General features: G+C 59.9%; 2 protein-coding genes and 1 non-coding gene across 3 annotated transcripts; all 3 read right to left on the minus strand.

The window, feature by feature from the left end:
- Window positions 1-2334: 2334 nt before the first annotated feature.
- Window positions 2335-11695, minus strand: RCC1L (RCC1 like). The gene is made up of 11 exons (XM_029082461.2): window positions 11390-11695; window positions 8890-9019; window positions 8120-8248; window positions 7802-7868; window positions 6830-6881; window positions 6578-6662; window positions 6167-6348; window positions 5288-5378; window positions 4826-4999; window positions 4645-4730; window positions 2335-4172 (listed from the first exon to the last, which is right to left on the minus strand). Exons 1-11 carry the CDS (start codon window positions 11693-11695, stop codon window positions 4095-4097), a joined length of 1380 nt encoding a protein of 459 aa, XP_028938294.1. The 3' UTR covers window positions 2335-4094.
- Window positions 11696-15746: 4051 nt separating this feature from the next.
- NCF1 (neutrophil cytosolic factor 1) lies at window positions 15747-27530 on the minus strand. The gene is made up of 11 exons (XM_029081715.2): window positions 27378-27530; window positions 26820-26900; window positions 25651-25726; window positions 19556-19721; window positions 19122-19177; window positions 18899-19021; window positions 18401-18508; window positions 18096-18213; window positions 17822-17923; window positions 16625-16764; window positions 15747-16506 (listed from the first exon to the last, which is right to left on the minus strand). The coding sequence occupies exons 1-11, from the start codon at window positions 27447-27449 to the stop codon at window positions 16397-16399; spliced, it is 1152 nt and encodes a 383-aa protein (XP_028937548.1). The 5' UTR covers window positions 27450-27530; the 3' UTR covers window positions 15747-16396.
- Window positions 22657-22820, minus strand: LOC114818006. The gene has a single exon (XR_003765834.1). It is a non-coding gene; the product is annotated as a U1 spliceosomal RNA (small nuclear RNA).
- Window positions 27531-27920: the final 390 nt, after the last annotated feature.

Below are 27920 nucleotides of genomic sequence, written 5' to 3' on the forward strand. Positions count from 1 at the left end.
GGTATTTGTTAAGCGCTTACTATGTGCAGAGCACTGGTCTAAGTGCTGGGGGAGATACAGGGTCATCAGGTTGTCCCACGTGAGACTCACAGTTAATCCCCATTTTACAGATGAGGTCACTGAGGCACAGAGAAGTGACTTGCCCACAGCTGACAAGTGGCAGAGCTGGGATTCGAACTCATGACCTCTGACATCCAAGCCCGGGCTTTTCCCACTCGGCCACGCTGCTTCTCTACTTATTGAGCACTTGCTAGGTGCAGAGCACTGTCTTAAGCGCTTGGAGTATACAACTCGGCAACAGACAGAGACCATCCCTGCCCAGCTCCGGGCTCACAGTCTACAGAGAAACAGCGTGGCTCGGGGGAAAGAGCGCGGGCTTGGGAGTCAGAGGTCGTGGGTTCGAATCCCCACTCCGCCCCTTGTCAGCTGGGTGAGTTTGGGCAAGTCACTTTACTTCTCTGGGCCTCAGTTCCCTCATCTGTAAAATGGGGACTAAGACTGTGAGCCCCACTGGGACACCCTGATCACTTTGTATCCCGCTTAGAACAGTGCTTTGCACATAGTAAGCGCTTAATAAATACCATTATTATTATTAACAGGGGGAGACAGCGAAGCAAAACTGAACAAAACAAGACAACATCATCGAGATAAATAAAATCAAGGAGATATACACCTCATTAACAAAATAAATAGGCCCCTCCCTTCCCTCTTTCCTCTCTCCCTTCCCTCCCTCTCTCCCTCTCCCCGACCCGGCCACGGTGGAGAATCGGGGAACCGAGCGGTCCTTCCTCAACTCCTCCCCTTTAAACTTCCAAAAAGGAGGGGGGAGGGCCTGTAGGAGGGACCCCCGCTGTCCCAGCCCCTACCCTTCCAAATCACGGCGCTCTTCAGTTTGGGAACACGTGTGTGGGCGCGTTTATACCTTGGGATGCTTATGGAATGTGCGCACACACATAGGGGTGTCCAGGTTGTGTAAATTGGGAATTAACTACCTGTTTTCCCTCCCCCTTAGACTGGGAGCCCCTTGTGGGACAGATCTGTGTCCTAGCTAGCATCGCAAGCCCTTAAATGTCCTAATTCTATCACTTGTCTGTGCACACGTGCCCAAGTGTGCCTGAATGGGATCTGTATGTGTCCGTTCTTTGTGTGTATGTGATACATGTAGGTGTGCACATGTGCCTGCACGAGTATTCGTGTCTTTGTGCCTTCTTGGGTGCAAGGGGTCTGTGAGTATGTGTGTGTGCACAGGAATATGTTCCCACACGTGTGTGTGTTGGGGGGGGGGGGGAGTACTGTTACATGTGTCCAGGTCAGTGCAGGGTGACAGTGATTCCCCGGGGAAGGCGAGGGTTCAGGAGCCCCCAGGGCCCCGGCTTTTCAGGGCCGGCAGAGTTTGGGGAGCGGCTCTGGTCTTCGCGGTCCAGGGTCCCTGGGTCTCCCGGTGACCCTCCGCCCGCCGTGAGGCTCCTGCTGCCCTAGAAGACCAGACCTGGGTCGGGGGGGAAAGGAAGAGGCATGCCTGACCCCGGTTGGGGTAGGGGGGTGTTGGTTTGAGGTTTCTTCCTCTCCCGGCTTTACCCTGAACACAGTGTCGTTCCCCGCCGTGTGCCCCCACTCCCACCCTCCGGCCTGTGAGGGAGGGGGCTCCCTGCAGACTGAAGGCTCGGGCAGAGGGGCTCCTCAAGGTGCTGATGGCACCGGGGTCTAGGCCTAGATCGGACTCCTCTACCTGGGACAGGGCTGGCCTGAGCCACATGCCCAGAACCCCTCCCCGGCCTTCCTCCGTCCCTTGGGCCCCGCGGACGCCACTCTGGGGGAGACTAAGGAGGGGGCAGAATCTCAGCCCTTCTGTTCCATGGTGTCCGCAGTTTTTCCAGTAAGAAAAATGAGCAGGCAGGAGAGAAACCAAGGAGCTGATGGCCCTAAAAACTGTCTCCCCGTCCCCTTCCCCTCCCTGCTTCTTAGACTGCAGCTGGCCCAAACCCTCCGGCCAACCCCCCCCACCTCAACCCCTCCTGACAAGCAACACTTTCACGGGGGCGACCCCCATCCTCGACCACTCACACCCCCAACGCCCCCAGCAGGATCCGTCCCGGCGATCGGAACTTGTGGCACGGCCGCCTCGGGGGCCGCGTGCGGGCCCAGTCGGGGGTTACCGTGGTGAGGTGAGGACCGGGACCGGGCCCGAGCAGGGGGCTCTGAAGCTGCCCCACCCTGACGCTGGGAATCCGGGCCTCCCGGCCTCCCCCACCGACTTGGACGGCGAACCCCCGGACGGCCGCGTGGACCGTGAGAAGGAAGAACGGTGTTGCAAACAAATGACAGTATATTTTGTACTTTGTAAAGTGTTAATTAAAACGGACAAAAGGTAACCTTAAGCTGCCTGCTTTGTTCTGCTCAGACCAAAGGGAAAAAAAGCCATGCTTGCTGGTGTCTGAGACCCCTGCCCCCCTCCCCCCACCAGCCTCAGTCTTCCTGGGGCCGAGAGGGAGGCCTGTCTTCCACGGGAGCGGTCAGGGCAGCAAGATGGAGCAGTGAGCTGGGGTTGATGCTGGCCCAGTGGGGCGCCACTGCCCTGCCCCACCCAGGTTCTGCCCACGTCCCCCGGCCCCCATCCCTCCAACTTCCTGGTCTTGGGGCCCCGGGGGCAGGAACAGGAGGTGGTGGGTGGGGGTCGCATACAAGTGACCACAAGCAGGGCCCTGTCGGTCGTCCTCCGGACATTTCAGGCACATTGGGGTCACTGTAGGTCATTCGTCCTTTTCCGAAAAAATGGCATCACCTAAGGACAGCTGGGGTCACTTCAGGCCATTATCTGGCCGTTTCAGGTCAACCCACCTCTTTTCAGATTAAATGGGGTTCATTTCAGGACTTCCTCTGGCCTTTCTGTTCAACTGGGGTCATTCTGGACTTTTTCAGATGAAAATGGGGGCACAGAGATGACCAGGATCATTTCGGGTCTTCCCGTGACAATTTCAGGTCACCTGGGGTCATTTCGGCTCATTCCACCTCATTTCAGTCTAAACGGTCATCTCGGGAGAACTAGGGTCATTTCGGATCACCCCACAATTTCACGTTAAATGGGGACCATCTCATAACTTAAGGGGGCCACACAAGGGTAACTGAGGTCATTTTCAGGTCAACTCCTAGCAATTCAAAGGAAAATGAGGTTAAGGACAACCAGGTTCACACTTCAGGTCACTCCTGGCAATTTCACATAAAACGGGTTCATTTTCAGGACAACTGGAGTCATTTCAGGTCATTCCTGGTAAATTAAGGCTCACTTCCAGTCTCTTCGATTCATTTAATATTTTGGGTTCATCCCCTCAAGCGGCTCCCGCTCCCCGAGGCCGTGTGGCCGTTCCTCACAGCTCTGAGGACGGGGCGGCTGGCTCTAGGGTGGGCTTCGTCCGCGCACTTCACTCCAGCCTGACCCACCAGAGCCTCCGTGTCCAAGCCGTTCATGCCAGTATTTACTAAGGGCCACTATGCGGCGAGCACCAACCTGAGAACCGGGATACGAACTCTCCCCCCCACACACACAGGGTCTCTCACCGGAAGAGGGGACGACCGGCAGAAAAGGGAGAGAGCCCGAAACGCGGAAGCTGACCGAAAACCCCCACCGGGACCCCGAGGGGCACACGCCGCGGTGGGGAATGCGGCCCGGCCAAGTTCTCGGCCTACCTGGCACGGTCCGAGCTGCTGGGGGGTGGGGTGCCCAGGCTTCTGGGAGCCGGGCCGCCCCAGGCGGGTCCCGACCGCACCTCCGGTCAGGCGGGGTGACTCGAGGGTCCCCCACTCTCCACCCTTGCCCTTCCCTCGGCCTCGGGAAAGTTGGTGAAGGCAACTGGGGTGGGGCCCTGGGACACCACGACATTGCGAGGCCTCGTTCCTGGGGCCGGCCGGGTGGTGAAACCCACACCGTCGGGTCGGTCGGAGGCTGGGCACCGCGGAAAGGGGAGCCGTGACTGCCCCGGTAGGTGCCGCTCCTGGTGGCGGGGGGGGGGGGGGGAGGGAGGTGTAGCAGAAGAGCAGCGGCTTCTGGGGGGCCGTCCCCCCCGAGGTGCGGGTGTTGGGTGTACGGCGCTGGGGCTTCAGATAAACGACTGGGCCATGGTGACCATGTGATCCACTCCACAAGCCACGTCCACCGGCTCCCCGGCCAGGGTCACCTGAAACGACGGCCGCGCCGTGAGCCGTTCCGGTCCGAGGCGGGCGGAGCGGGGGGCCCGTCCAGGCTGACCGTGGGGGCGGACGGCTCCCCGATGGCCGGCCGGGGCCCGGCCACGCCCCCTCCCTCCGGGGAGACGTCGGCTGGACGGCTCAAGCGTCAGAGGGGCCTGAGAACTCTAGCCTCCGATGCTGGCAGCACCCTCCGGGGGGTTCGGGGGGCAGAAATGAATGAGCCTAAGGGGTCGGGTGGGGAAATGGGGGTTGGAGGACACATGGAGGGAGGGAGGTCTGGCGGTGAGAAATCTGCGGGGTGTCTCTCATCCGGGACACGTGGGCCGGGACCGGAGCTCAGAGCCGGGGGTTCGTCAACCTGCTCAGTTTATCTCAGGGAGGCGGGAGGGGAAAGGGGGCTGGGGGTCGGGGGACGGGGGTCCGAGCAGGCCGGCCCCGCCGGCCCCCGCCCACACTCACCCTCCAGGGGAAATACTGGTCCTCCATGCGGCCGATGCCCAGGCAACCTCGCACGTTCTTGCCCCACACGAACAGCTGCCCTTTATCTGCGGGGAGAAAGCGGGTGTGCCCGGGTCCGCTCACCGGCGGCCGAAGAGGGCGGGGGGACGCGGGGGTCGGTCCGTCCGGGGAGGTCACTGACTGGTGATGGCGGCGAAGTGGCTGAGCCCGCAGCGGACCTGGGCCACGCGGATGTCCGGGTTGCGGTCCGTCCGGCCGAACAGGATTGGCGGGATCATCTCCGGCGTGGGGGTCTCCAGTAGCGTGGGACCCTTCCCGAGGATCCCGTACCCCCAGACGAACACATCGCCTTGGTCTGCCGGACAAAGAGGTGCGATCGACTCCCACCCACGGGTGCCCGGCTCGCCACTCCGCTGCCCACGGCCCAATTCCTTGGCCACAACGTCCCCCGCGACCGGGCCGCGGGACCCTGGCGGAGGGCCGGCCTGCGGTCTTTAATGCCCGATGCCCCCACTCCCCCACCCCGGGGCCGGCAAGTCTGAGCGTGCCCCGCATGTGCCCACCCATGGGGCAGAGGCGGGGGTGGATGTGCGGGCCCTTGCGGGGGCCCGGCGGGCAGGGGCAAGGCGGAGGGAAGACAGACCGTTGAGGACCATGTTGCCGGTGCCGCCGCAGGCCGCCTGCTTCACCTTCCCGACCACGGCGGAGAAGGGCAGGTGCCGAGGCTCCTTCACCTGTAGGGACACGGAGCCGGGAGTTCGGGGCTTCCGCCGTGGAGCGACGCGCAGGGGCTGGGGGGGCCTCTGCCGTGGGGCGAGCGGGCCCCCGGCCCCGGCTAGAAAACCCCAGGTCGGACCACGGCCGGCAAGGCCCTAAACTTCCAGACGACATCCCCCACCTCAACCCCGCGGGCCCAGCTGCAGCAGGAGCCGCGGGCGGACCGGGAGCTCGGCAAGCCGCGTGCTGGTTGTCTCGCGGGATGCCCGCCCTCCCGGTTAGAGACTGGACCATCCTCCAACCCCTGACTCTCCCCCGGGTACCCAGAGCACACCATCCCGCGCCCGGCTCCCCCCCGGGACCCAACACGGACCGCCCCATACCCCCGTCTCTCCCCTTTCCGTCCCTGACGGTCCCTCAGTGAGCCGGGCACCAACACTCTGCCCGAACGGCCGAGGCCCGCTGGGGTCCCCGGTGGCCCAGCTCCCCGGGGGGACGGACTCCCGTGAGCACCCCCAGGATGGGGGCCCCTCGCCCTCGAAGGGCGGGCTTTGGGGACAGCGAGGCCGTGTCCGCCCCACTCCCCTTCTTGGCTCCGCAGGCCCCCTGCCCTGGCCCGGCCCCAGCCCCGCCCCCATCCCGTCCGCGCAGCCCACCGGGCCGCAGACCCGGGGGGGGATCTTCCAGTCGTCGTTCCGGCCGGGGCCCGGCAGGCAGCAGGAACCCCGGCCCGCTTCCCGTGGCGGCTCCCGCCCCCACCCCGGGCCCACCGGTTCCCGCCCCTGGGGCCCAGGCGACTGACTACCTGGGTGGACTCGGTGACCGCGGCCAGCTGCAGGTACTCCGAGTTGCCCCAGCCGAAGAGGTGGCCGTCGGCGGACACGGCCAGGCACGAGTCGCCGTAGGAGGCCAGCTGGACGATGCGGACGCCGGCGATGTCCCCGCGCAGCCGGCTGGGGACGCTGGTCACCCGCAGGTGGCCCAGGCCTGGCCGGGGAGAGGGCGCCGTGACTCCACCCCCTCCGTCCTCGGCACCCGGACCCCAGGCGGCCCGGGGCCGCCCCACAAAACCTCTCCGCTCCCCAACCCTCAGGAGGAGCCGACCCGGACCGACCGGGCTCTCCCGCAGCCCCCGGCTCTCCCCCCCCCCCCGGGGGGGGGGGGGGGGAGGCGCGAGGCACCTACCACCGGCCACCCGCTCCCTTGAGGCACATACCCGTCTGCCCGTCTGCCCCCCAGCCGCAGGAGTACACCGCCCCCGACTTCGTGAGGAACAGGCTGTGATCCTGTCCACACACCACCTGTGACACAGCGCACGTTCACCCCCGGAGCACGCCCCCGCGGCACGGACATCCTCCCTCTCCCCCGGTGACTCGGCACGGACCGCCCCACACCCCCGACTCTTCCCCAGTGACCCGGGAGGGACGCCCGGCGGCGGGTCTGTCCTCCCGGGGCCAGAGCCTCTTACCTGCACGACCTGCTCATCCAATCCCCGTATCCTGTGCACCACGTGGCTCTCCCTGCGGGCGGAGGTGAAGGGAGGAGTGGCTTCCAGTGAGAGGCGGGCCCCGCATCGCCTTCCCCTTCTCCACCCCCGTCCGGGACACTCACGCCGACACTAAGGACGGGTCAGTGGCCCTCGCGCCACCCTCTCGCCACCGGGCAGGACCCGGAGCCCGGACCCCGGACCCAAGTCCCGGGAGGGAAGGGGAGGCCGCTCCTGTCGTTCTGCCCCGGAGCCTTCGAAGAGCGGCGTCCGTCTGTGCCCGCCAAACCATTCCGCCGACCGACGGTGGTCACCGAGCACCTGCTGTGCTCAGACCGCCGTACCGGGCACCTCTCGGGCGCCGACCCTTGTAGTGAACGCCCACTACGCGTCCGGCACTGTACCGAGCGCCCAGTGTTCGGTGAACTGGGTGTCCGCTCTGGGTAGGGCGCCTGCAAGCAGCTGCCCGTTGCGCACGAGGCGGTGTAGCCGGACCCAAAGGTGGAGCCACAGACAGTCCTGCCCTCAAGAAGCTTCCCGTCTACCGGGAGGTCGGTCACCCCCTCCTAGACTCGGCGTCCCGGCTGCCCTCGGGGTTCCGGGGATACCGGCCGCCGGCCCCGCCGCGGCTCAGGGGTACGTGCACAGGCGGGCCGGGATCCAACCCGACACACTTGGGCTTCTGCTGGGGCCCCTTCGGGTCCCTCCTCCTGTTGTGCCTGAGACGTCATCTGCCTACCCCCCGGCCCTGAACACAGGGAAAGGCGGGGGGTCCTGCCTTGGTGAATTCCCCACACGCCCGGTACGGAGCTCTGCTCCCAGTAGGTGCTCAGTAAGTACCAAGGATAGAAAACCGGGCAGATGGAACGATCACAGCTCACCCTCTCCTGCTCCCCTACTGCTGTGGGAGCCCTTCCTCCCGCGCCAGCGCCCCCCCGGCCCCCCGATGCCCACCTGTACACCTCGTTCTCGACGACCTCTCGGCCGCACTGTCCGTAGCTGTTGTTGCCCATGCTGAACACTGGGAGGGCGGAAGATGGGGTCAGAGTTCAGGAGGCAAAGCGAAAAGCCAGCCGCCCCGGCCCGCCCTCGAGGGCTGCGGTCCGGAGAGGGTCGTCCCCAGCCCCGCCCGCTCCGCCTCCCCCCCCGCCGCGGGGTCCCCGGCAGCGGGCGGGCCGCGCCGGGAGCGGGGACGGGGCCCGTGGGGCCGACCGGGAAGATGGAGATGGGCCCGCTCCCCGTGACCCCGCCTGGGGAGCCCCCGGGACCTACCTCCTTCACCATCCGTGAGCACGAGGGAGTGGGCCCGCCCGCAGGACACCTGCAGCACTCGGCTCTCCTGGGGCCGCTCCAGCGGCAAGGCCACGGGGCTCGGCTCCAGGACGTATTCGTAGCCCCGATCTGCGGTCCCCACGCGGGGAGGGGGCGGCGGCAGGGGTGGGGCAGAGGTCAGGGCCGCCGGCCGGGGGCTCCGCTGTGGGCCGGGGTTAGACTGGCCCACCTCCCACCCCCTCCGGATGCCCCCGTCCCCCAGGGAACCGGCCCAAGCCGGCCACGCCGGCCGGGGGCCTCAGGCCTGGGGTCTTGGTCCCAGGGCAGGGAGTGTGCGGGGCCCAGCCCACGGCCAAGTGACGGGGGCCACGGCGAAGGGGGTTGGGGGGGGGCCTCGCTCCACGGCCCGACCCGAGGAGCCGCGAGGGGACCGCGGGCTCGCTCCGGTACGGGCCGGAGGGAGGGAGCGGGTGTGTGGGCGGGCGCGGGAGTGTGAGCAGAAGAGTGTGGCGGTGTGCGTGTGTGAAAGGATGTGAGCCTGTACGAGGGTGTACGTGCACGTGTGGGTGCACACGCGTTGAGTGGAAGGGTGTGACGCCGTGCGCGCGTGCAAGGGTGTACGTGCCTTGGGGGGGGCGGGCGCGTGTGTGCATGAGAGTACCCCACGGCTCTCTGGGTGCCGCTCCTCCCGTCCCGCCACCCCAGGCCGGGCCCGGAGCGGGTCGGCCTCGGGGGGTCCTCACTGCGGGGGCCCGGGGCCCGGCACTCACCCCTGTGCTGCCGGCTCTGCTGGAAGCCCAGCTGGGAGTCCTTGTTGAGCCCCATGCCCCACACCTTGGTCACATCGCGGGTGGAAGAGGCCAGCAGCGTGAACCCGTAGCCACAGGCCACCGAGGAGATCTGGGGGAGAGATAGATGCGGGTTGGGGGGGAGGGGGGCCGCCACGCTGGGTCATCTTCCCCATTCCTGGCAGAAAAACCGGGTCCCAGCCCAAGCGGATGGGTGTTTGCCACAGTCCGACCCTCGGGATGCGCCTCCCCACTCCTTCTCCGCCCCACTCCAGGCCCCCTCGTCCTCCCCGGCACTCCCCTGCCCCTCCCGGTGCCCCTCCAGACCTCCGCTCTGCCCCAAACCTCCCGGCCCTCCCACTAGCTTCTCGCTCTCCACCCTGTTCCATGCTGGGTCCTCTCCCCTTGCCATATTTATCTATTTAACGTCCGTCTCCCCCTCCGGACTGTAAGCTCGTTGTGGACAAGGAACGCATCCGGTTATTGTTCTAGCACTTAATACAGTGCTTTAAACACAGTAAGTGCTCAATAAATACGATCGAATGAATTGCCCCTTCCCCCCACCCACTAGCCGTGTTCTCCCCTCTACTTCCCACCCTCCTCCCTGCTCTATTCTCCCCCTTCCCCTCGTTCACATTTACTGAGGGCTCCCTGTGCGCAAAGCCCTGCACTAAGCGCTTCGGCGAGAAGCAGTGTGACTTAATGGGTAGAGCCCGGGCCTGGGATTCAGAAGGAGCTGGGTTCTAATCCCAGCTCTGCCACTTGTCTGCTGCATGACCTTGGGCAAGTCGCTTCACTTCTCGGGACCCCAGTTTCCCAAGGTCCCACAGCTGACAGGCGGCGGAGGCGGGATCAGAACCCACGTCCTCTGACTCCCAGGCCTGGGCTCTTTCCACTCGGCCACCCTGCTTCTCTCTCTATCACAGCCCTTAGTGATAATGACGATGACGGCATCTGTCAAGCGCTTACTATATGCCAGGCACCGTTCTAAGCACTGGGGGAGTTACAAGGTCATCGGGTTGTCCCACGCGGGGCTCACAGCGCTTAAAACAGTGCTTGGCACATAGTAAGCGCTTAACAAATAACATCATCATCATTAATCCTCCCTTTACAGATGAGGTAACTGAGACACAGAGAGGTTAAGGGCGTTGCCCAAAGTCACACAGCTGATAAAAATAATAATAATAAAGATGGCATTAAGCGCTTACTACGTGCCAAGCACTGGTCTAAGTGCTGGGGTACATACAAGGTCATCAGGGTGTCCCACATGGGGCTCACAGTCTTAATCCCCCTTTTGCAGATGAGGGAACTGAGACACAGAGAAGTGAATTGCCCAAAGTCACACAGCTGATGGTAATAAAAATCAAGATGGCATTTAAGCGCTTACTATGTGCCAAGCACTGTTCTAAGCGCCGGGGGGTGGGGGTACAAGGTCATCAGGGTGTCCCACGTGGGGCTCACAGGCTCCGTCTCCCTTTTACAGATGAGGGAACCGAGGCCCAGAGAAGTCAAGTGACCCGCCCAAAGTCACACAGCAGACAAGGGGAAGAGTCGGCATTAGAACTCACGATCTTCTGACTCCCAAGCCCGGGCTCTTCCCACTGAACCACGCCGCTTCGCGTAACAGGCACGGGGGGACTTCCCAAGCGCTCACTACGTGCCGGGCGCTGGGCTAAGCAGCAGCGTGGGTTTAGCGGCGAGAGCCCGGGCTGGGAAGTCGGAGGTCGTGGCTTCTCCTTCCCGCTCCTGCCCCCGTCGTCCGTGGGACTTTGGGCCGCTCACTTCCCACCTCGGGGGCCTCGGTTCCCTCATCCGTCAGAGGGGGACGGCGCCTGGGAGCCCCACGGGGGACACCCCGATGACCTTGCATCCACCCCAGCTCTTGGAACGGTGCTTGGCACAACGGGAGCGCTTAGTAGAAGCAGCGTGGCTCTGTGAAAAGAGCGCGGGCTTAGGAGTCGGAGGTCATGGGTTCGAATCCCGGCTCCGCCACTTGTCAGCTGTGGGCACGTCACTTCACTTCTCGGTGCCTCCGTGACCTCATCTGTAAAATGGGGGTGAAAAGCCTCCCGTGGGACGACCTGATGACCCTGGATCTCCCCCAGCGCTTAGCACGGCGCTCTGCACACAGTAAGCGCTTAACAACTACCAACATTATTAAGAAATACCATCTTCGGCATTATTCTAGGTGATGATTACGGAGAAGCGGCCTGGCTCGGTGAAGAGAGCCCGGCCTTGGGAGTCAGAGATCATGGGTTCGAATCCCAGCTCTGCCGCTTATCCGCTGTGTGACTGTGGGCAAGTCACTGCCCTTCTCTGGGCCTCGGTTCGCTCATCTGTCAAATGGGGCTTTAGCCTGGGAGCCTCCCGTGGGCCCACCCCATTCCCCTGGATCTCCCCCAGCGCTTAGAACAGTGCTCCGCACGCAGTGGGCGCTTAACAAATACCAACATCAGCCCCCCTTGGCCCCCGTGCCCCGCACCTTGGGGTCGGGGTGGAAGCGTAGACGGTAGGGCACGGGCTGGAGGCGCCGCGGGGAGGCGCCGGGCCGGGGCAGGGCGAAGGAGGGCAGGCCCAGGGCCCCGGAGAAGGCGAAGCCCCAGGCGAACAGCCGCTGGGCCCGCCGGCCGCGCCCGCCCGCGTACTGCACCACCGGGGCCTCCGCCTCCGCCGCCTCCGCCTCCAGCCGCCTCCGCGCCGGCCCCGACCCCCGCGTCGCCGCCGCCGCCGCCGCCAGCGACATCGCCATCCGCCCGGCCCCGGACCCCCGCGCCGCCGCCACCGCCATGCCGCCGCCGGGGCACGGGCCGGGATCCTCCTCCCCTCGCTCCTGCCGCCCCGTGGCCCGACGCGCGAACTGCACCCTCCCCTCGCTCGCTCGCCCGCCCGCCCGGCGCCCCCTCGCGGCCGGCATCGGCGCCGCGCCCTCCTCCCGCTGGCCCGGCGCCCCCTCGCGGCCGGAGTCGGCGCCGCGCCCTCCGCCCGCCCGCCTGGCGCCCCCTCGCGGCCGAAAGCGGCGACGCGCCCTCCGCCCGCCCGCCTGGCGCCCCCTCGCGGCCGAAAGCGGCGCAGCGCCCTCCTCCCCCTCGGCGCCTCCTCGTGGCCGGAGTCGACGCCGCGCCCTCCTCCCGTCCGCCTGGCGCCCCCCCGCGGCCTGAATCGGCGCCGCGCCCTCCTCCCGTCCGCCTGGCGCCCCCCCGCGGCCTGAATCGGCGCCGCGCCCTCCGCCCGTCCGCCTGGCGCCCCCTCGCGGCCGGAGTCGGCGCCGCGCCAACCGCCCGCCCCCTCCCATCCAGGGTCCCGCTGGGGGGAAGTTCCCGGCCCGAGGAAGGAGGGAGAAGAGGCGGTGGGGAGGAGCGCTTATCTGGCGCCTCGTCGACATTGTCACACACCCGATTACTTAAACGTTATCTCATCGGTTGCCCCCCTTTTCCTCCTTCCTCCAGCCGGTGGTTTCTTTCGGCATCTGCCTCCCTCTCACCCCGCCCCCCGCCCCGGTCCCTCCAGCTCCTCTGCCGCACCGTTCACCTCTTGCCCACGTCCCGCCTCCGGCCCGGATCACCCTCCCTCCTCTTCTAACAATTCTGGTATTCGTTAAGCGCTTACTATGTGCCGAGCGCTGTTCTGAGCGCTGGGGTGGAGACGGGGTGATCAGGTTGTCCCTCGCGGGGCTCCCACTTGGGTTGAATCCCCATTGTACAGAGGAAGTAACTGAGGCACAGAGAAGTCAAAGTGACTTGCCCAAGGTCCTCATAGCCGACAGGCAACGACTCTCCCCCCGCCCTTGGAAGACGGATTGAAGGCCCAACTCTTCCAAGAAGCCTTCCCTGATGAAGCCCTCCTTTCCTCTTCTCCCGCTCCCTTCTGCGTCACCCTCACTCGCCTCGTCGCCCCTCCCGTTCCCACAGCACTTATGCCCGTATCCGTACTTTATTTATTGATATCAATGTCTGTCTCCCCCTCTAGATTGTTAGCTCTTTGTGGCCAGGAAACGTGTCTTTTTATTGTTCTATTGCACTCTCCCAAGCGCTTAGTTCAGGGCTCTGCACACAGTAAGCTCTCAAAAGATGTGATTGACACTGACTGACTGACTCTCTCCACTGCAAGCCCCTCTTGCTCTCTCATTCTGAGCCAGGATGGCTTCAACACTTTTCCTTTTTTTAAGCACTTACTATGTCCCCGATTCTGTACCAAGCGATGGGGTACAGACAAGCTAATCAGGTTGGACACGGTTCGCATCCTACCTGGGGCTCACAGTTTTAATTCTCGTTTGACAGATAAGGTCCCTGAGGCACAGAGAAGTGTTGTTGTTTTTCGTTGTGGGTTTTTTTTTTCGTATCTGTTAAGCGTTTACTATGTGCCAAGCGCTGTTCTAAGCGCTGGGTAGATACAAGGTAATTAGGTTGTCCCACGTGGGACTCACAGTCTTAATCCCCATTTTAACAGATAAGGGAACTGAGGCACAGAGAAGTGAAGTGACTTGCCCACAGTCACACTGCTGAAAAGTGACAGAGCCGGGATTACTCAGTGGAAAGAGCACGGGCTTTGGAGTCAGAGGTCATGAGTTTGAATCCCGGCTCTGCCACTTGTCAGCTGTGTGACTGTGGGCAAGTCACAACTTCTCTGTGCCTCAGTTCCCTCATCTGTAAAATGGGGATTAAGGCTGTGAGCCCCACGTGGGACATCCTGATTCCCCTGTGTCTACCCCAGCGCTTAGAACAGTGCTCGGCACATAGTAAGCGCTTAACAAATACCAACATTATTATTATTAGAACCCACGACTTCTGACTCCCAAGCCCGTGAAGTGACTTGCCCCAGATTACACAGCAGACACGTGGCGGAGCTGAAATCAGAACCCAGATCCCTCTGACTCCCAGCCCTGCATTCTATCCTCTAGGCCACGTTCATTCAGTCGTATTTATTCAATCGTATTTATTAAGGGCTTATTTTTGCTTCTCCCTTACATCCACCATTTAGCCTCGGAGAAAGCAAAGTCCCCGAGGGCAGGGATCTTTGACTTTTGACTTCTTCTCTCTGGTGGTGAGTGCCTAGTTTAGCCCTTCGCAAATAGTAGGCACCAAGTTCATTGCTCTACACAAGGTAGGTACCGGTTACAGTGCTCTGCACAAGGTACGTATTCAGTGCAGCGCTCTGACACATGGTAGGAGTCCCATTGAGGGACCTTCCACTGCAGGCCGGCATAGACCGGGGGCTCCCAGTCACCCCCACCAGTCCGAGAATGGTGGGGGGGGGTGGGGGCCGCTCAGGGGGCGGGGGTTCAGGGTGGGGGAGGTCCCAGGGTGCAGGAGGTGGTCCAGGTAGGGAGATCAGCCGCTGCTCTGCTGGGAGAAGGGGTCCGGGCCCTGGCCGTGGCCGGTTCCTCTTTCCAGCTCGGAGCCTTTTGCAAGATGTCGCTTGGCCAACGCGGGCGCAATCGCCTCCCCTCCTGCCCCCCAACCTCCCCTCCCCCCAGCTCTCGCAATCCCCCTCGTTTGGGACGTGCAGAGACCCAGGTCGAGTGGGCGGGGTGCCGGGAGTTTGGGAGCTACTTTTAGAGAAGCAGCGTGGCCCGGTGGATAGAGCCCAGGCCTGGGAGTCAGAAGGACCTGTGTTCTCATCCCAACTCCGCCACTCGTCTGCTGTGTGACCTTGGCCAAATCACTTCTCTAAGCTTCAGTTTCCTCATCTGGAAAACGGGGATTGACTGTGAGCCCCATGTGGGACAGGGACTGTGTCCAACTAGATCTGCTTGTATCCACCCCGGCGCTTAGTACAGAGCCTAGCACACAGTAGCTGAATGGAAAGAGCCCGGGCTTGGGAGTCAGAGGTCGTGGGTTCAAATTCCGGCTCTGCCACTTGTCGGCTGTGTGACTGTGGGCAAGTCACTTCACTTCTCTCTGCCTCGGTTGCCTCATCTGAAAAATGGGGATTAACTGTGAGCCTCATGTGGGACAACCTGATGACCCTGTATCTCCCCCAGCGCTTAGAACAGTGTTCTGCACATAGTAAGTGCTTAACAAATATCAACATTATTATTATTATTAACTACTTAACAAATACCATTAAAAAAACCCAATAAAACCTTTTTCCTGTTGGCCTTGAGCTTGGTCCTGTTTATTGTTGTATTGGATTCTTCCAAGCATTTAATACAGCGCTCAGCACACAGTAAACGCTCAATAAATACAATTGAATAATATTAATAATAATGATGGTATTTGTTAAGCATTTACTATATGCCAAGCACTGTTCTAAGCACTGGGATAGATACAAGGTGATCGGGTTGTCCGAAGTGGGGCTTACAGTCTTAATCTCCATTTTACAGATGAGGTCACCGAGGCCCAGAGAAGTTAAATGACTTACCCAAAATCACACTGATAAGTGGCGAAGCCGGGGTCAGAACCCACAACCTCTGACTCCCGAGCCCGGGCTCTTGCCACTGAGCCACACTGTGTGAATGCATGATCCACCTGAACCAGTCCTCCAGATAGTGGAGCCATGAAGCCTCTGGCCCTGGACTCTGGGGATCCTGAAGCTGGTGTTCTGAGGATGGGGCTGGTGAGGGGTGGGATTTTGCGAGGATGGGAGTGGTCCCGCTCTCGATTATCCAGATTATCCAATGGCGCAGACCTGGGCCTGAGGGGATGGTTGGGCCACCTCTCCCGGCCATCCCAACTCTAACACCCCTCCCCTGCCTCCCCTGCCTCCCCCAGCCTCCCTCACCTCAGCCCACAGAGGGAGGGAGGCCAGTGGGGAGGGAGGGGGCATCGCCTGGGACCCTAATGGGGTCTGATCTGTCCCCCGCCCCCACACGCCCCAACAGGACAAGTCTGAGGCATCGGTCACTGCAGCCAAGGTTTACTATGCTTCTCCCAGTGGGTCCCTCCCCGGCCCCCGCCCCGGCCCAGCCCTGCGAGGTGCCCCAGGGGCACAGGTCCCACCAAGGAGCGGCCCAGGGATGCTGAGGATGCCAACAGGAACTCTAGACGTCCGTCCACAGAGCCGGGGTGGGTGGAGAAGAGAGGTTTAACCTGGGGGAGTTCCCAGAGGAGGCACCCTGTCCAGGACCGGAGGAGTCGGATGAGGAAGTGTTCTTGGGGGGGAGGGGGCGTGATGCCCCTGGATCCACTTTAGGGTGTCCCCCTGCCCATCCACCTCTCAGGCTGGAGACTCAAGGACTGCCCAGAGATGGGGGGAGGGAGGAGACGACCCCATGGCGCACTGCTGAGCAGAGAGCCCCACCCCCCACCGACGGGTCGACGGGGCCCAGGGGGGCGGAGGAGTCGGCCGGGCCGGTGGGGACAGAGGAGCCGAGGGGGTCGGAGGGATCAGTGTAGCTTGCGGGGTCAAAGGGGTCAGCGGGGCTGCCGGGACGGAGGGGTCCGTCGGTGGGGCCAGCGGGGTCGATCGATGGGGTCAGAGGGGTCAGCGGGGCCTGGCGGGATGGAGGGGGTCAGTCGGTGGGGGCAGCGGGGTCGGAGGGCGGGCGGGCTCAGCGGGAGGCTGTGAATTTCTGTTTGGTGCTGTCGCTGCAGCGGTTCAGAATCAGATCCCGACTGGGCCGGGGAGGCACGGCCGGCTGGGCCTTCATCCCGTCTTCCTCTGGGTGGGGCGGGGAGAGGGCGCAAAGTGAGCCCGGCCCTCCCTCAGGCCTCTCGCCCCCCCTCGCCCCCCCGCCCCCCACCCCACCCCACCCCCCTCCCGGCGAATGGGCACTCACTGCCGGGGTCGCCTGCGTTCTGGGGCCGTGACTGTCGCCGCCGCCGCTGGGTGACTTTGATGCTGTTGTGCCGATAAGTGTCCTGACTGATGCGCTTCCGGGCCTGCTTGTGGATGCTCTTGGCGTTGGCGATGGACGACCTGCCAGCCACGTGGGGGGCACCGGCGGGGGCGCCGCCAGAGGGGCCGTGAGAGCGGGGCCCGGGTGGGGAGACTGGGGCCGTGGGAGCAGAGCCCCTGACACCTTCCCAGATTAAAGCCCCACTTTTCCTCATCTCCCACTCCCTTCCGCATCACCCCGACTCGCTCCCTTTGCTCTTCCCCCTTCTCCCCACCCCCCAGCACTTCTGTATATATGCATAAATCTGTAATTCTATTTATTTCTACTGATGCCTGTATACTTGTATTGATGACTGTCTCCGCCCCCATCCTAGACTGTGAGCCCACTGTGGGCAGGGATCGTCTCTCTTTATTGCTATATTGTGCTTTCCAAGTGCTTAGTACAGTGCTCCGCACACATTAAGCGCTCAGTAAGTACAATTGAATGAACAAAGGAATGGGACGGGGGCTCAGGGACCGGTGGGCCGGCGGGGAATCCAGAGGGTGAGGAAAGAAGTCGGGTCGAGAGGAAAAGAACGACAGAGGAAAAAAATCAGGCAGGGAGGGAAGAAGAAGGCAGGTCGGATGGGAAAGGCAATGAGACCAGGTGGAAAAAGGAATCTGGTGGGTTATTATTAATAATAATAACAACAATAGAACTTGTTAAACTCTTACTATGTGTCAAGCACTGATCTAAGCTCTGGGGTCAGCTGATCAGGTTGGACCCAGGCCCTGTTTCCACATGGGGTTCACAGTCTTAATCCCTATTTTGCAGATGAAGTAACAGGCCCAGAGAAGTGAAGGGACTTGCCCAAAGTCACACAGCAGATAAGTTGCAGAGCCAGGATTAGAACTCATGACCTTCCAATTCCCGTGCTCTAGCCACTTCGTTATGCTGCTTCATTTGGGGTGGGAAAAGAAGACGCGGGAGTGGAAGAGAAATCAGACGAGACAGGAAAAGAAATCTGGTGGCCAGAAAAGAAGTCAAGCAGAAGAGAAGGAAATCACGTGGGAGGGCAGTGGTGGTGAACAGCAGAACAGGGAGTGTGGTGTGGCCCCCAGACTGGATTCCAGGGTGTCCCAAGGGGACGGGACTTACCGCCGTGGTGGAGCCCCCCGAAATTTGCTCTGGCTCCTGGCCTTGGCCTGCCCCGACTTCTGCAGGTACATGGACGGGTAGTATCCTGTGGCTTCCTCTTTTCTGCAGGCGAAGGGAGGGGATGGGGGCACGTGGTGAAGTCCCCCACCGTATCCTCCCTCTTACTGGGCCTCCCCTTCCAGGAGGCCCTCCTAGGTTCTCCCGCACCCTGTCTCTTGGGCCGAGGGCGGGACCTGGCTCCTCACCTCCTGGCAGCCCGCCTCGGTCGCCTCACCTGACCACCCACCAGCCGTCCAGGAGTTTGTGGATGACCTCGATGGCCTCACCCTCTTGCAGGGTCATCTCATCGTCCTCCACGGCTGTGTAGCCTTGGATCACCACGAACGGCTCACCTGGTGGGTCGGGGGAGGCGGAAGGGGGTGGGGGAGAGGACGGTCCTCTCACCGGTATCGTGGCCCCGGCCTCCAGACCTCCCTGGGTTGGATCCCCGTGGGCGTGAGGGTCGGTGAGGGGTATGGGGAAGGGGAGGGGGATAGGGCTGCGGTGGGTTGGGGTTGGTGTTTGGGGGCGGGCGGTTACCCTCGTAGTTGGGCTCCTGCTCCTCGGACTCGTCCGGACCGTCCATCGGCTCCAGGTACGACGCCGGAACCCAACCTCGCTTGTTCTTAGCCTGGCAGAACCACCACCCTGCCCACGGCCCGGTCAGGCCCGATGCCTCTTCCGTGCCCGGCGGGACCACCACCCTGCTCACGGCCCGGTTAGGCCCGACACTGGGACCTGACCCCGCTTGTCCTTAGCCCCCAGCAGGACCACCACTCTGCCCGCGGCCTCATCAGGCCTTAGACTCGTGCTTAGCCTGGCAGAATTACCACTCTGCCCGCCGCCCGGTCAGGCCCGTCACCGGGATCCAACCGTACTTGTTCTTAGCCCTGTAGGACCGCCACCCTGGCCCCGTCCCGTTCAGGCCCTAGCTTCGCTCCTCCAGCCCGCCCCGCTGGTGCCACGATTCCAGGACGGGGGTCACGGAGTGGTCCAGGGGTTGCCCCCCACGGCACCCGCCCCAGAGGGGGTCCTCACCGCTCTCGCCCTTCTCCACCACGTCCACCAGCTCTCCGGCCTGCAGGGCCATCTCGGTGGTCGAGCTCTTGGCGAAGTCGGCGACGGAGCGGTACGTCTGGAGCACAATGGGCCCGGTGATGTCTGCGGCGGAGACGGCGGGCGGGCCCGGTCAGGGCCCCGCGGGGGGCCGAGCGCTCACCGCCGCCATCCCCCTGCCTTCCCCCTTCGGGGCGGGCCCCACCTGCCACACTGCTCCTGGTGTCCTTGGGCAGCAAGAACGTCTCAGGCTGCTTCGTCCTGCAGGGGGAGACCCCAAGACCCTTTTCACGCCCTCGGCCGGGGGCGGGGGGACCTCCCGGGTGGTCGGGGGGCGCCTACCAGCTGGGAACGAGTAAGACCCTCCCCCCCAGGTCCGCCGGCTGGGTGGGTCTAGGGTGGGCAGAGGGGGATCCTCCGTCTGAGGCCGGGGGATGGACTCAGTGACCTCTCCCTGGGTCTGCGACCCCTGGATGGGGAGAGGGAAGGTCCCCTCTCCCAGAGAAAGCCAGGAACTCACATGAGCAGGGGTGGATGGGGGACTGGGCTGGGGGCCTGGATAGAGGCAGAAGCCAGGAGGCAGGAGGGGAGGGGATACTGGACAGAAGCACGGAGGTGCCCCCGACCCCACCAACTCACTGTCCTTCCGCCGGAAGCTTCAAGTCTTCTGGCCGGACTTTGAAGAATTCGAGCACGTGGGGGCAGCGGGAGATCTTGACCGGGAGATTCATGAGCGTGTGGCTGTATTCGCTCAGCGTGCCCTGCCGGTTCTCGGTGGACCGCTGCCCGTCGAACCAACGAGGGGCTGGCCCACGGTGGGGGCGGCGGGGGGGAGGGGAGGAGAGGTGACGGAGAGTGGGCGAGGGAGGCCCGGGCCCGGGGCGCGAGTCGGTCGGTCCTTCCCACGGCCCCGTCCGTCCATCCCTTCTCTTCCCTCCCTCCCCTGTCTGGGTTCTGGCCCGGAACCACGGGGCTCCGGTCTGTGGCCACAAGACACGACCTCGAGGCGGGTCAGAGGCTCTTCCGGTAACTGGGTTTCGAGGGCAGGAAAGGCTGCAACTGGGCCGACGCTTCCCTTTCTTCCCCCTAGGCTCCGGCTTCCCCTTTCTCCCCCTCTGGAGGCCAAGGGGGGCGGTGGGCCGGGTCACCTCCAGTGGAGCCGCCTCTGGGCCTGGTGCCAGGGTCTCCTGGGCCTCTCACCCCCAACTGCTCTCCCCAGCTCCCCTGGGCTCTTCCTCTGCCCCCTCCAACTCCCCCCAGGCCCTAAGCACCCTCACACTCTTCCCTCCTCCCAAGCCAACCTACTGACTGGCCCCAACTCTCACCTCTCCTGTCGCCCCACCCACCCCGCTGTTCTCCCCAGGCTAGAACTCCCCTCCCACTTCAGCCCCCGCCTCTCGCGACCACAGGTCTCCCCATCTTCAGAGATCCTCGATATCCCACCTCTTCCAAAGGTCATCCTTCCTTCCCTTCTTTCCCAATGAATTCCCCCCTCCCTCCTTGGACCTCTGGGGCCAACGGTGACCTGACCCCGGGGGTGAACGCAGGCCTGGGGATCAAAATCTAAATCTGTGTTTCATGGGCCTGCTTGCCCCATTGCATGTATTTACCTGTTTCCCTTCTCTGTCCTCTCACTCTGCCTCCTCTGGTCCCTGCTTTTCCTGCTGTTCCCGTTATTTGGAAACCCTGGGCGTCTTTCCTTAGGCTCAGTTAGATTGGAATTGAGGGCAGGAACCCAGTTTGCTACTTTGTCTGCTTCCAAGCCCTCAGTAATAATAATAACTGCCATGTTGTCAAGCGCTTACTATGTAGCGTGGCTCAATGGAAGGAGCACGGGCTGGGGAGTCAGAGATCATGGGTTCAAATCCCAACTCCGCCACTTGTCAGCTGTGTGACCTCGGGCAAGTCACTTGACTTCTCTGGGCCTCAGTTCCCTCATGTGTAAAATGGGGATTCATTCATTCATTCATTCATTCAATAGTATTTATTGATTAAAACTGTGAGCCTCCCGTGGGACAAACTGATGACCTTCTAACCACCCCGGCGCTTCGAACAGTGCTCGGCGACATAGTAAGCGCTTAACAAATACCAAAAAGTAAATTATTATTACCTAACAAATACTATCGCTGTTGTTACCGCAAAACTCACTAGTGATTGCATCTAACGAACACCCCTATATCACCACCTAAAGAACACTCCTCCAAAAAAGAAGTACATTTTTATTATTATTATTATTCTCTAATCTAATCAGATCGGAGGGACACTGACTCTCCCCAGCTTCAAAGCCCTATCGAAGGCCCATCTCCTCCTAGAGGCCTTCCCTGACTAAGCCCTCCTTTCTCCCACTCCCTTCTGCCTCGCCCTGACTTGCTCCCTTTATTCATCCTCCCCTCCCAGCCCCTCTGCACCTATATCCATAGCCACCATTTATTTATTCTAAGCAGCGTGGCTCAGTGGAAAGAGCCCGGGCTTGGAAGTCAGAGGTCATGGGTTTGAATTCCGGCTCTGCCACTTGTCAGCTGTGTGACTCTGGGCAAGTCACTTCACTTCTCTGTGCCTCAGTTACCGCATCTGTAAAATGGGGATTAACTGTGAACCTCACGTGGGACAACCTGATTACCCTATATCTACCCCAGCGCTTAGAACAATGCTCTGCACATAGTAGGCGCTTAACAAACACCAACATTATTATTATTATTGTCTGGCTCCCCTCAAAGACTGTAAATTAACTGTGGGCAGGGATGGGCCTGATTCTTGTTATTTTGTACTCTCCCAAGAGTTTAGCACACTGCTCCCGCACACGATAAGTGCTCAAAAATTACAATCAAACGACCTTGATTATCTAACTATTGAGAAGCAGCGTGGCTTCGCGGAAGAAGGACGGGCTTAGGAGTTAGAGGTCGTGGGTTCTAATCCCCACACCGCCCTCTTGTCAGCTGTGTGATTTTGGGCAAATCACTTAACTCGCCTGTGCCTCAGTTCCCTCATCTGTAAAATGGGGATTAGGACTGTGAGCCCCCTGTGGGTCAACCTGATTATCCTGTACCCCTCCCCCAGCGTTTAGAACAGTGCTTGGCACCTAATAAGCACTTAAATACCATCATTATTACTTAACTTCTCCGTGCCTCAGTGACCTCACCTGCAAAATGGGGATAAGGACTGTGAGCCCCACGTGGGACAACCTGATCACCTTGTACCTACCCCAGCGTTAAGAACAGTGCTTGACACCTAATAAGCACTTGGGAAGCAGCGTGGCTCAGTGGCAAGAGCCCGGGCTTGGGAGTCAGAGGTCGTGGGTTCTAATCCCAGTTCTGCCACTTAATCAGCTGTGAGACTGTGGGCAAGTCACCTAACTTCTCTTTGCCTCAGTTACCTCATCTGTAAAATGGGGATTAAGACTGAGCCCCACGTGGGACAACCTGATTCCCCTGTGTCTACCCCAGCGCTTAGAACAGTGCTCTGCACGTAGTAAGCGCTTAACAAATACCAACATTATTATTATTCTATCCACCCCAGCGCTTCGAACGGTGCTCAGCGACATAGTAAGCACTTAACAAAAACCAAAGAGTAAATTATTATTACCTAACAGCTACTATCACTAGTATTACCACAAAGCTCACTAGTGATATCACCTAACAAACAGCCATCTATTACCCCCTAAAGCCTACTGCCTCAAAAGGCGAACATGCAAACAAAAAAGCACTACAGTTAAAAACCCATCTGCTTTTAAAACAAAATGCCGGGGGAGAGCGCGAACGCAGTCCCCCACTACCACAAATTATGCAGTCGAGTTTCCCGCATTTGGGGAAATCGCAGGGGTCAGCACAACCCAAGTGCAATGGCTGAGCCTCACCCTGGGCCTACCACCTACGTGATCATGGTAAAACCCCTGCCAGGTAAGTATGAAATGGCCCTTCTTGGCACACCTTCCCCTTCCACGCACGACACTACCGAGTCATGCCTACTACGACACTCCCCCAACTCAATTCACCAGCGCTACTCTTTGAAAATACTCCGACAGAACAACCGGGATCTGAAAGGCCACAATAGCTGCCGGACTCCCCCCAAAAGAGAAAATCTCCGAGAGAATACACGCCCGAAACGTTTCCCGGCAAGCACAGGACTCTCTCATCTACATAGGCCGACCTCCTCTTTTCATTCATGGCCCTCCCCTCCCTCACTACGTTCTCAGTGTTCCATCAATCCTATTTATTGAGCGCTCACCGCGTGCAGAGCACTGCACTGAGCGCTTGGGAGAGGACACGTTCCCCGCCCACAAGGAGCATCGGGTCTAGAGGGGGAGAAGGACGAGAATATAGATAAATTAAAGACGGATATGGAAATAAGGGCGCTGGGGCTGAAGGAGAGGTGAATAAAAGGTGCAAATCCAAATGCTGGGGCGACCGGCCGTCTTTCATTCTTTCATTTCATTTCATTTTCATTCAGTGAAATTTCATTTCAATTTCAATTCATTTCATTTCATTCAATTTCATTTCAATTTCGGCCTTATTTATCGAGCGCTTACTGTGTGCAGGGTACTGCACTAAGCGCTTGGGAAAGTCCACTACGACAATAAACGGCGACCGTCCCTGCCCACCCTGAGTTTACGGTCTTCATCTGCACCGTACTACCGTTATTTCTATTTATTAATCGCTTACTATGGGCCAAGTACTAAGCTCTGGGGAAAATTCAAGATAACCAAGTGCTCGGTACAGTGTTTTGCACACGGTAAGGATTTAATAAATACGATTGAATGAATGAATAGTACTCCTCCTCTTCCTCCTCCTCCTAATAAATTGAGGTATTTGTTAAGTGCTTCATTCTTTCATTCATTCAATAGTATTCACTGAGCGCTTATTATGTGCAGAGCACTGTACTAAGCGCTTGGAATGGACAATTGGGCAACAGATACAGACGATCCCTGCCCAGTGACGGGCTCGCAGTCTAATCGGGGGAGACGGACAGCAGAGCAAAACAGAACAAAACAAAAACAAGACAACATTATCATGTTAAATAGAATCAAGGGGATGAACACCTCATTAACAAAATAAATAGGTTAATAAATAATATATACAAATGAGCACAGTGCTGAGAGGCGGGGAAGGGGGAGGAGCAGAGGGTGGAGGGAGGGCAGAGGGAAAGAGGGGCCTCAGGCTGGGAAAGCCTCTAGGAGGAGGTGAGATCTCATTAGGGCTTTGAAGAGGGGAAGAGAGTTAGTTTGGCAGACCAAGCCCTAAGGTAGATTCAAGATGATCAGGTTGGACACAATCCTTTTTTCCCGGGGGGTTCACAGTCTAATATGGGGGAGAACAGGAAGTGAATCCCCCCGTTTTCCGGATGAAGAAGCTGAGGCGCCGAAAAACCCCTCCCAACGTCCCACAGCAGGCAAGTAGCAGAACCAGGGTTAAAACTAGGTCCCCTGACTCCCAAGATGGAGCTTTCAATATTTAAGCTAAATATATATAGAAAAATATTAAGCATCTCTAATACAGGCAAGCAGTTAATTCATAATAACAACTATGGCATTTGTTAAGCACTTACTATGTGCCAGGCACTGTTCTAAGGGCTGGGGTAGAAACAAGATAATCATGTTGGACACAGTCCCTGTCCCTCATAGGGCTCACAGTCTCAACCCCCCTTTTACAGATGAGGGAATTGAGGCCCAGAGAAGCAAAGTGACTTGCCCAAGGTCACAGAGCAGACGAGTGGCAGAGCTGGAATTAGAATCCACGACCTTCTGACTCCCAGCTCCATACCCTATCCACTAGGCCACACTCTTTCAATTTCATGGGGGTGCATGCTGACAGTTGCTTCCCCTCTTTTCCCTCCTCAAAGACTAGGAACACCCCTTCTCCTCCACCCCACTCCCAAACCACGGTTCATGGAATTCAAGAGCTCGCCCCAGTGAGAAAAATAGCATCATGGACTCCGCTGACCAAACTTTAGTGCCACCTTAACAGCTTTCCAAACCTTAAATACAAGCGAGAAACTAAAGCGGAAATGTAAAAGAAACCTTTTCTTGGACTACAATTGCAGGGGAAAGTGCGAACCCTCCGAGTCCTGTGTGTTCACCACTTACGCGCATATCTCTAATTTACTTATTTATATTAATGTCTGCCTCTCCCTCTGGACTGTAAGCTTGTTGTGGGCAGGGAACGTGCCTACCAGCTCTGTTATAATGTACTCTCCCGAGTGCTTAGTACCGTGCTCTGCACACAGTAAATGGTCAATAAATACCACTGATTAATCGATTGATACAGCAGACTCCCCATGCAAAGTATTACTGAAGGCCCATCTCCTCCAAGAGGCTTTTCCCGACTAAGCCCTCCTTTCCTCTTCTTCCACTGCCTTCTGCGTCGACCCTTTATTCATCCCCCCTCCCAACCCCACAGCACTTATATCCACAGCACTTATGTCCATATCTGTCATTTATTTATTTCTATTAATATCTGTCTCCCCCTCTAGACTGTAGGCTGGTTGTGAGCAGGGAATATGTCTGTTATATTGTTATACTGTACTCTCCCAAGCGTTAAGTACAGTGCTCTGCATACAGTAAGTGCTCAAAAAATGCAATTGACTGAATGATTGATTCCCCTGTAGGAGCTGCGACCAAGGCCGGCTTTATTGACTGCCCTCCCCCTGGCTCTTGCCTCCACCTCCCTCCCAGGAGGGTGTGGAGACCCCAGCCCCAATCCTTGCCCCCTGCCCCTCAGCCCCTGCCCCCCACGCCTTACCCGGCAGATGGGGGATGATCCGGCTCTCTGGGCTAATGTCTCCAGCCTCGATCGGAAACATTTCCTTGAGGGTTTTCTAGCAGGAGATGGAAGGGAGAGAGAGGGAGACTTCATTCATTCATTCATTCATTCATTCATTCATTCATTCATTCGTATTTAATAATGGTGGAATTATTTAAGCACTTACTATGCGCCAGGCACTGTGCTAAGCGCTGGGATCGATACAAGCAATTTGGGTTGGACACGGTCCCTGTCCCAGATGGGGCTGTATCCACTATTATTGAGCACTTAACAGTGTGCCAAGCACTGTACTAAGCACTTGGGATAGTTCACCATAACAATAAACAGACCTATTCCCTGCTCACAGCGAGCTTAAAGTCTAGATAGGGGGAGGCAGACATGAATATCAATAAATAAATTACAGACTTCAGAGCATCCCTCCCCTCTCCCCGCTCCACCTCCAGGGTCCATCCACAAGAGGGTCCCCGAGGAGCCCCTCACACAAGGGGCTGATCTTTCAGTCCCCGAGTGGGGCAGTGCTCTGCACATAGTAAGCACTCAATAAATACTACTGAATGAATGAATGGGGCCCAGGGGGCCGGGGGGATCTGTGACCCCGTGAATGGGGTCGAGGGCCTGAACCGGTCGGGTTTGGCTGCGCTTCTTGGACTCTGACCAACTTGCCACTGACCTTCCACCCATGTCCTGCCTCTGGCCTGGAACGACCTCTTACTTCTTTATATCCAACAGATTATCACTCTCCCCGCCCTTCAAAGCCAAGAGGGCTTCCCTGACTAAGCCCTCCTTTCCTCTTCTCTCACTCCCTTCTGCATCACCCTGACTTGCACTCTTTATTCATCCTCCCTCCCAGCCCCACAGCACTCATGTCCACATCCGTAATTTATTAATTTATATTACTGTCTCCCCTTCTAGTCAGTAAGCTCGTTGTGGGCAAGGGAACGTGTCTATCAACTCTGTTATAGCATTCTCTTCCAAGCTCTCAGTCCAGTGTTCTGCACATGGTAAGCGCTCAGTAAATACGACCGACTGACCGATTGCCGGACGGGCTGCGGCTGCAGATCCCTCCACACTGCCCACCTGTCCTAGCCTGGCCACGGACGGACGGACGTTCCCCTCACCCCCTTCTCTGCCCCAGGCGGCCCACTCACGTGGAAATCGTAAATCTCGGCAAACCTGCGGTAGACCACCTTCTCAGACAGGTCCTGCCACTTCACCAGGAACATATACACCTGTGGGAAGGGGGTGGCAGGCTCAGTGGGGCGGGGGCCGCTGGGGAGGCCCGCTCAGCGGGGTGGGACGTGACCGGGGAGTCCGGCTGAAAAGACCGGAGCTCCCAGGGACAGTTGGTCCAGAAGCCTGGCGGTAGGGACTGGCCGGCCGTGGCGGAGACCCTGGGTGGTTTCTGGTGGAAGGGATGGGCTGCTTGGACCCATCCTCTGGGTCAGCGATCCCCCCGCGAGCCCCTCTCTCGGCCCCAGCACGCAGGGAGGGCGGCGAGCCGGGACTGGGCCGGGACATGGAAGAGGAAGCCCGGGCTCAGAGAGGGAGAGACACTGGCGGAGGTCACACGGCAGGTGCGTTTCTTGGCTCCCAGCCCTGGGACCCCCACAGGAAGCTCTCCAGGACGAGGCCCGGGATCGGGAAGGTCAGGTTCCCCCAACCCAAGGAGCGGAGCCCCCGCCCCTCCCCTCCTGGGCGAAACTCACATAGTGCTGACTTGGTACGAAGCGCTTCTCGAAGCCCAGCAGCTCAATATGCCTGATGAATTGATCTGCCATGGTGCATGGGGCGGCGGGGGCCTGGGGCAGGCGGTGGTGGGTAGGGGGCTGGCGGAGACTGGGAGGCTGGGAGCCTGGGTCTGCCCCACCCGGCGGGGGCCTGGGTCCTTTTAACGGCTGAGAAAGAGGAAGTGTCGGCGCAGGCAACTCCGGTCCAAGGCTCCTCCTTCTCTGCAGGGCCACCGCACTGGTCTGGGCTCAGCGGGCAAATGGGCACCCAGCAGCAAGGGGACACACGTCCGTGTGGGTGCTGTTCATGTGTTCATGTGGGCTTGCATTTAATAGTTATTATTATTATTATGGTATTTGTTCATTCATTCAATCGTATTTATTGAACAGTTTCTGCGTGCGGAGCACTGTACTATGAGCTTGAAAAGCACCATACAGCAATGAAGAGAGATAGTGTCTGCCCACAACGAGCTAGCACTTACTATGCGCCAGGCACCGTACTAAGCCCTGGGGTGGACACAA

This window comes from Ornithorhynchus anatinus, chromosome 17 (assembly GCF_004115215.2).
Source record: "Ornithorhynchus anatinus isolate Pmale09 chromosome 17, mOrnAna1.pri.v4, whole genome shotgun sequence".
In the NCBI taxonomy this organism is placed as follows: domain Eukaryota; kingdom Metazoa; phylum Chordata; class Mammalia; order Monotremata; family Ornithorhynchidae; genus Ornithorhynchus; species Ornithorhynchus anatinus.